This window comes from Indicator indicator, chromosome Z (genome assembly GCF_027791375.1).
Source record: "Indicator indicator isolate 239-I01 chromosome Z, UM_Iind_1.1, whole genome shotgun sequence".
Lineage (NCBI taxonomy): Eukaryota > Metazoa > Chordata > Aves > Piciformes > Indicatoridae > Indicator > Indicator indicator.
In genome coordinates, this window is record NC_072053.1 from 37614389 (window position 1) to 37623225 (window position 8837).

At 45.9% G+C, this 8837-nt stretch overlaps 1 protein-coding gene across 1 annotated transcript; it reads left to right on the top strand.

The window, feature by feature from the left end:
* Positions 1–1865: 1865 nt before the first annotated feature.
* On the top strand, positions 1866–4980 carry DMRT2 (doublesex and mab-3 related transcription factor 2). Its single transcript, XM_054397568.1, has 3 exons — positions 1866–2201; positions 2307–2409; positions 3935–4980. Exons 1-3 carry the CDS (start codon positions 1866–1868, stop codon positions 4978–4980), a joined length of 1485 nt encoding a protein of 494 aa, XP_054253543.1.
* Positions 4981–8837: the final 3857 nt, after the last annotated feature.

Here is an 8837-nt window from a genome sequence, read left to right on the forward strand (position 1 = left end):
AGGAAAGAGCAAAATAGTTCCCTTTTCTGACAGCAGTTTTGGTCGTGTATTCTGCATGACGTTAGTTTTTGATAAACGTTCTGGCGGGGAACTGATGCTTTCCTGCATGCCTTTTTTAATTTTTACTTTTTTTTTTTTTTTTTTTCTGGGGATACCGTGTTTAAATTCACTAGCCCTTCCCCTGCCCGGTATTGAATCCAGCAGAAGAGTGTTCTGTCCACTTCTGCCCCGTGGGAATTCCCATTTTCACCGAGCACCAACGCCTCGCTGGCACGGCTGAGATTTCATGCCTTAAAATTCTATTGCTCCCCATTTGGGAGACCAGGGGCATTACCCAGTTTCAAAAAAGCAGTCTCTTCAGGGGTTGGGGTGTGTGTGTGTTTGTGAAGTTATTCAATAGGTCAGTGATGGGTGAGAAACGCTGCTGCGGGAAGAGATGCTAAAAACCAAACGAATATTCTTCCTCGCCTTAATCCCCTACAAGGCAAGAAAACAACGCAGATTCCGTTGCGTTTTCAGACTCGAAAAGAAGCCACTGCCACGAGTCTCTCGTACTCGTGGGGCATGCCACGCGATGTACCACAAACGAAAAACGCGGTGCCTGTTTAGACCTTTTAAACCCAAGCCCATGGACCGCTCTTCAGTTTGGACGCAATTCGCCCGCGGCGCTGGTTTCTTAGCTGACACCATCATGCGCGTTGGCTTATTTTTTCCCTTTCTTTCCTTTCCCCCTCCTTTTTCTTCCTCCCAAAAGCAGAGACCTCCACTGCCCGCTCACGTTTCCCGCCCGACGCGGTTGTGCCCCCTGTGTGGGCGGCGCGCGCTCCGCACCCACGAGCGAGCGGCTGGCGGCTGGCACACGTTCGAGGGGGGGCGGGGCGGTGGCGGCTAGGACCAATCAGAACGGCGGCCGCGCGGTGCGGGCCCAATGGGCGGTGCGGGCGGCGGCAGTCTGCGCTAATAACGCGGCAGGGCGAGGGCGGCGGGCACTGTACCGCGGGGCGGGCACGGCCAGGACGCGGAGGGTACCAGCAGCGTCTCCGGTGCAGTGAGTGCGCACTCTCAACCTGCACAGCTCAGCCTGTCCCGACCTGGAGCCCTGCGAAGCACCGACATCCAACGAGGGTGCGGTGTTCCGGTTGTCGGAAAGTCTTGCGCGTCCCGAGGTGCGGGGTTCGGGACTCCCCTGCCTCCGGCTGGTCTTGGACAGCGGCGGCCCTGAGAGCTGCGGGAAGCGGTGTATCTACGTGCTGCTGCACCGCCTGTCGGCCTCTGGCGCTGAACTTGAGTAAGTGCTAAGTGCGGGAGGAAGGATGAGCAGGTCGGGCGGGAGGAAGTGGGGGTTCCGAAGACACCGCTTCTGCGGTGCGCGGAGCTGCTGGAGCGGACAGAAGCGGTGTATTAATCCCGATTACCGACCCGTCCCCTAAATCGCAAGGCAGCGGGTGGGAGGCTTGTCAGGATCCTGAAATAAACAGGTCCCTGTGAGGACCTGAGAGCCCCGCAGTCCTGCAGTACAGAACACCGCCCTGGAGCTTCTCCTTTCGCATCACCCGCCGCTGGAGACTGCGTCCTCCTGCGCGGGCGAGCAAAGTTCCCCGGCAAACAGGGGGGGGTGAGGAAGCAGAGCGTCAGTCGACGCTGAGGTGAGCCTCAGTTTAGCCTGCGGGGCATGGGAAGAATCCCGAGCGGACGGTAAAAGGGAAGATGGCAATCCCTGAAGGGCTCCACAGTGACTTCCCGATGGCGGCACATTTCGGTGAGGCTGCTGGCGGGCCGGACGGTCGCTGCCACCTCGGAAGCCCGGTGTGCCCCGGGGGCGGGCGTCCTGACTCTTCTTTTGCCAGCTCCGCCGCCGAGGAGCCATGGGTGAAGGACGCTCTGCCGCCGACTGGGAGATCGACGTGGAGAGCGTGGAGAAGGAGGCGGACGAGGCCGTCGTCGCACCGCGCAGGAGCGCTGAGGAGGAAGAGGAGGAAAGCGAGGAGGCGGCGGCGGCCCCACGGCGGGGCGAGCCAAGGAAGCTGAGCCGCACGCCGAAGTGCGCCCGGTGCCGCAACCACGGCGTGGTGTCATGCCTGAAGGGACACAAGCGGTTCTGCCGCTGGCGCGATTGCCAGTGTGCCAACTGCCTGCTGGTGGTGGAGCGGCAGCGCGTCATGGCCGCCCAGGTGGCGCTCCGACGGCAGCAGGCCACCGAGGTAAGGAGGGACGGGACGGGACTGGACCAGCTGGGCCGCGCTGGATCGCGGCGGGACGCGGCGGGCGGAACGCTGGCTAACGGCGCCTCCCGGTCGCTCTTCTAGGACAAGAAGGGGCTGGCGGGCAAGCAGGCGAGCCTGGAGCGCAAAGCCGTCTACCAGAGGCACATCCGAACACCTAGCCTCCTGGCCAAGAGCATCCTCGAAGGTAAACGCATCCCCCGCCCCTCCATGGGCTGCCGTCTGCCCCGCAGGGGGAAGACCCGGCTTTGCCCCAGGAAAACACATACCTTAAGTCTAAGGCACAGCTGCTCACGGACATTCGTGAAAAGCAGCATTAGTTCCTGGAGTAAACGCTCAACAGTGTCGAAGCATGCTCTGTGAGAGCCGCTGCTCTCGTACCCCCTGCTCACATCTGCTGCCCTTCGTGGCTGAAATTAATGTGGCAGAATTGTGTTCCCCCCATCCCATCCCAAATAACGCTTCAAATGCTACCGACGATAATTTGAAATTTGAGTGTTACTGTTACAAACTGACATTGTTTTCTCATGACTACCCGGCAGCATTTTGTAGCGCAGGGTCATTTATTTGCAGGTGTTTTTATCTGCAAATGAGTAAATTGATTACGGGTTGGCTTTTTAAAATTTATCTGAATGCTTAATACAGCAGCACTGTTTGTGACATTATCAATGGTAAGATATACATAATAGGGTGCTGTCGTTTCTTTTTTTATTTTCCCTGTCAGAAATTTTAACTGTGGACATTTTTAAGATGGGTATTTTAGTGAGAGGATGTATTTTTTCTTTCCTGCTTTCTCTTCTGATTATGCTTAAATTTATTTCGGTGTCTGCTTTAATTACATTACAAACTACAGCCTTGTAAAGCATTGCAGTTCTCAAATCTGCTTTTTTATTACTATTATTTTTCAAAACAGAGAGCTCTCTTTTTTTGCCTATGCAAGTGCAATTAAATTTTTGTCCTCTTAGAAAACACTAATTTTCATCTATAGTTCATTCTTTTAAAAAGGTCTCTTCTGTATTCCTTCCTCTAATTTATCTTTTCTTTTTCTTTTCTCCCAGTTCTCCTTGGAGTTTTCTACCATCTGTAGCAATGGTACATAGTGATTCATCTTTAGAGAATAGAAAGGCATCAGCTGTAGGTATAGATATCTTCCTTGGCAGTGGGGAAACCCATGTGACAGGAATGGGAGTGAAAACAGGTAAAACCCTGTTCTCCTCACACGTGTAAGTAGTTCCATTAATTCAATGGGATTACTTGTCTGGGAAAAGCAAATGGAATTGGACCCTGTTGGTTATATTAAATAAATCCAGTTAGCTTGGTAATTGAATGTACTGTAGCGTGGATTTCTGTTCTTTATTGACATTCTCTTTTAATACAGAAGAAATAAAACATTTTAATACTTCTATGTTTGTTTAAAATGCATGGTTACATCCTTACGCTGTTTTGGAGATGCTTTGTAAAGCTAGCTTTGAAGGAGACTACACCTGTAGGAGGAGCAGGGCTTGCTTGTCTGTGTTGAGAAATGTGTACTGAATGTGTACAGGGAGCTAAGTCTCTGTGGCTGTCTTCAGTAGTAGGAGCTAACTGTGTCCAAGGTTTGCAGCAAGTGCTTCGTGCCTGGCAAAACTGGCTCCAAACTAAGCCCTTTTACAGACACAGCTTTCACACTTCTGTTATGTGGTTTCATTTCTAATGCTGGTTTGTTGTTCTAGGTTACCGTCCTATTCCAACAGACCCTTACCTGGGAGGGAATTCACCCTTGCCACCTCCTGTAAGTGACAGGATGAGAAAGAGACGAGCTTTTGCTGATAAAGAGCTGGAGAACATTATGCTAGAGAGAGAGTATAAAGAGAGAGAGATGATGGAAGCTACACAAGCAGCTGCCTTTTTTCTCCCTAACCGCATGATGCAGGGAGCTGAATACAATTCGTATAAAACAGCCTTCAACACTACTCAAGCTGATGCATCAAACAAGGAGTTTTGCAACTTTTTACCAACCTGCCTTGATCTAGCCATGCAATATTCAGGATCCAGCAACATGGAACTAATTTCTTCAAATGTCAGTGTAGCTACTACGTACAGGCAGTATCCCCTGTCTTCTAGATTCTTAGTGTGGCCAAAATGTGGCCCCATTAGTGATGCTCTCCTCTACCAGCAATGCCTGTTAAACACTACTACTGTCCAAGCTCTCAAACCTGGGTCAGGTTGGGATACCAAGGTCTCACAAAGTCAGGACTGTCCAAACAGTGGGGGCAACATCATGTCTCCAAAACTGGAAAATTCATTTGTTCTGACCCCCACACAAAACATTCAGCAGTCATGTAATGAGATACCGTGCCTTCCTCAGGAAGCCCGTGAAAGGTCAGCTTTCTCTCCTCCAAAAAGAACTTTCTATCAGATTTCTGATAAGGATTCTCTGACTCCTCAGGAACAGGTATTAAGCAAGATCAGCAAAGATAGTACCAAACCCCCTCCACCACTCAAATACAGTCGATTTCAACCACTGTTCCAGCAAACACTTCCTGACAGATCAGGAGCAGAGTTGAGAACACCATTTGTGAAAGAGACTTTTGAAGATGCTCCTAAGAAATACGGAGAGTGTTCAATTAAAGATAGCCAAAAATACAAGTTAACAGTAGACAAATGTGCAAAAGACTTATTTGGGGCCAAAGAGGCCACAACAAAACTTCCATCAACTGAGCCACTGTCATTTTCAGTTGAATCAATTCTTAAACGACCCTCTTCTGGCAGTTGCTAATGTGTCTCAATGAATAACCTTCACATTCAGTGTAGGGAGTTTGTGTGCTTTGTCTTCTGCAGATTTGCTACTGCCTGCTTTAAAAGATTTGTAAAGAGAACTTTCTGTAAATGGTAATTGTTTTATCTCAAAATGATGTACATGAATGCGCATGTTTTCTGAAAAACAAAAATTTATTTTTTTAAAGTGAAACTGCATGTACAGACTGTAAAGTGTGGTTATCTTAAGCAGCACATAAAACCATTTAATAAATTGAGATTACCTACAAGCATAGATGTATTCTTGATCTCTGTTTTGTCTTTATTTTGTAGGCAAGTATGCCCTACTTTCAGGATATGCTTATTCTTTTATCTGCTATTATCAATGTACTTTCTAGTTATCTTGGTGAGGTAAGTGGTCATTCCTGCTTCAAGCCTGCAATTAACTAAGAGAAGAAATAAAAGTGGTGTACGTAGGCTAGTGTGAAGACTTTAAAAAATCAACTTAAGTGAGATTTGGATCAGTTTCCAAATGTCTTTTTTATTCTCAAGAGGAAGTGCATGCTGTCGAAAAGACTGCTTTATTCCTTACCTCTCTGTAAAAGCTTCTGTTCCTTAAGCAGAAGAGTTGCTACACTGTATTTGAGGGGAATGGCTATGGTGAGCTTTTGGATTTAAACCTGGCATTTTTAAAAACGTGCTTTTAAAACTCGTTTATTTCTTCCTTCCCAAGTGTTCGTCTGTTTTCACTCTGAATTTTCACCCATAGACTATTTCCCTTCAGAAAACATTACAATGTTGACCAGAAAGAGCCTGAGATTCTTTTGTTGTGGAAATTGAAATGACGTTTAGGCTGCAAAAATAATGCTCAGAATTATTACTGCTAATGAGAAGTAATGATCTCTTAGTTTTGTAATTTGACACCCTTTTGCAGGGATAGCAGAAATAAAGGAGACTAACCAGTAGAACTTACCTGGGAACCTGTCAGGGTTGTAGCATTACCAGCTTTCACTGTGACAGAGCTTCAATCTTTCTAAATTTGTGATTTTGTAGCTTTTCCCTATATGTTACTCTTAGCACATCTAATGCTAACCAGCAATCCTTTGGTTACCTTCCTTAACATTTTTATCCTGCAAACAGAGCTCACCCAGTTAAAAGGAACTTTGGCTTGCTCTTAATTTTTTATTAACTTCTAAGAACAATTCATATTTCGTATTTGTGATGTATGTATATTTTCTGATTGTACTACATTCACTACACAGCTTAAATGCTTATTTTGCTATTAATAAATCTGACCCTGTGAAATTCTTACTCATTATCTCTGAAAGGATTTAGTGTTTCTGTTGAGAGTACAGCAGTTGAATAGCAGAAGTCCTCTGTTGCGGGTGCTTTTCTAAGCCACTTGTTAAAGCAACAAATGCATTGGAGAAGACACACTATGTAACATTTAAATTTTTATGTAACACATCTTACAAAGTGTGTTAAGTTTTTGTTAGGAATGTAAACAAATTTGTTGTAATTTACAATAAGCTTGGACACTAGCTCAAGTTTCACTTTTCAAAAGCATTTGTACTTAATAAGATTTTTACCTAGCTAAAAATACGCTTCAGTTGCAGGGAGATTCTTTTAATTCAACTCTGTTCTTTACCCAGCTGCCATTAGAGGGAGTTGTAACTTACTCGCGAGTTGAATCCGCTTGTTGATCAGTTTAGCAGTCAAAGCAAGCTAAGCAGTTTCCACCTGGCGTAAACGGAGTCTTCAGATTTCATATCTGTTTGCTCTCACCACACCTTCCTCCTTTGGCTTAACTGAACTTTAAATGCTAACAAGGGGTTTTAATTTAAGCAGGCTTTCCTTTGTTATGAAAATTATGATTAGTTTTGTTTTTCTAGCTGCTGGCACAAACTAAGATGACAGATGAAGGAATTTGGCTACCTCTGTAGCGAACCAATATTGGATTCTAGAATTATTCCTGCACAAATATTTCTTCTTCGTGACAATATGTGCATCCAGCACAGTTCAATTTCACATCTGAATTATTTTTCCAGGAAGTTGCTTTTCTTTATTTATCTCTTAAAAAAAGACCAGAAAACTAAACCCCTCCAACAGACTGGTACCTATTGTCCTTTTAAAGAACCAATTGAACCAAACAAATTCAAACTCTGAAGATATACCAGACACTAATTAATACATATTTAGATACACATACCCAGAGACATACACACATTTACATAAATAATATATATATCTTCTGGTTTAACACAATCTGCTCTCACAGACAGGCCCCCCATACAAAGATTGGGAGGGAAATTAACAGAAAAAGCCCTGTGACTGAGATAAGAAAATCAATGGAAATTATAGAACGTACAATTATCTCAGCCTGTTTTGCAGAAAAGCAAAAGCAGAAGCAGAGTCCAGTCATAAAATGAACCCACCCACCCCTCAAGCCCATAGCCAGCCCCACAGAAAAGGCCAGCATCCCAAAATCAGAAACTGGAAGCAGCAACCAGAAGCCCTCTCATGTTACAATCTGAACTCCATGCCCCATGATACTTTGCTCCAGCCAGCACTTTCATTTTAAAGCTGGCATGACATCAGAGTGGTATTGATTCAATTGGCTGAGCTCATGACATTCTCCACCCCTTATTCTATATCATCTACTTCATGTTCAGCCACAATTAACATCAAACAAAATACATCATTCACTGTCCACTCTGACTCAAAATGAGATCACCTTGCAGTACATGAAGAACTTCTTACTATAGATATTCTGGAGCTTTACTCTGCTCCTGTACTATCTGGGTAAGTCCATGATCAGTCCAAATGGTGGGGCTGTGTTTCCACCCTGGGGCAGTGACCATTTCCATTTGTCTGAGTGAAAATAAAATGTGGCCTGCATTTTGGTGCTCAGCTTCCAACATATCCAAGTGTGGGGATCCCTGTCACACCAGAAATATAGATGGGTTCCACCCCCTTGTAGTTTGATTGCATCAGATTACACTGGGTGCTTGTATCTGCTGAAGCTTTATACTCCTGTGAGTTTGACTTGCCAAGCCATCGGATCCATACAGTGCAGCAAACCCAGCTGTCTCTTTCCCCCATCTGGTTTGAGGCAGGGCCCCTCTAATTTTGATAGGAATCACTTACATCTTTTAAGAAGTCCCTTAGAAGTCCCTTCAGGAAGATCAGAAGCAGTATCAATGTATCTGCTCTTTTTGAGTAATTTTCCACTGGAAATGGAGTGTTGCTCTGGGGAGAATTTCCTTGTAATTCACAGACTTGCATAGCTAGGACTGGAGTAGGCTTTCTGTCCCACTTCCTCATGTCCTTCCCATGGTCGCATAAGTAAAACTACAGTGTACGCTGTGGTGTGTATGTCCCAGATTATCTCCCTTGGACAGACAAGTGAGAGAAGTGCTTGCTCCTAACAGCTGAAACAGGTGACCACACAGGTGTGGATTAGGACAGGTTCTTTTTGAGTTGATGGACCTCCTGGGATAGTTCTTTCACAGTTGAAAGGCCTGTACAGAGGAAGAGAGAGACCTTCCTCGTATTGTCAGAGACTGCTAGTCGTTTCATGCACCATTTGACCTTAATCACCTTTCAAGGCCAGGGATAAAGACTGAGTGAACATCACTGGCTCTTCTTGTCCTGTGATGATCCCAATTAATCCTTGCCCCAGACAAACTGCTTTCCTCAAATATTTCCTTTTCCACACAGAGGTGAAGGATACTGGCACAACCTGGTTCTCTGGTAGAGCTGCATACTGGCACAACCTGGTTCTCTGGTACAGCTGCCATGTCTGCTTTTTAGGTCTGAGCAGCTACAGTGTATGCTGGTTTGCCTGCAGGCCCAGAGACCCTATCTTGCCCCTGAGCA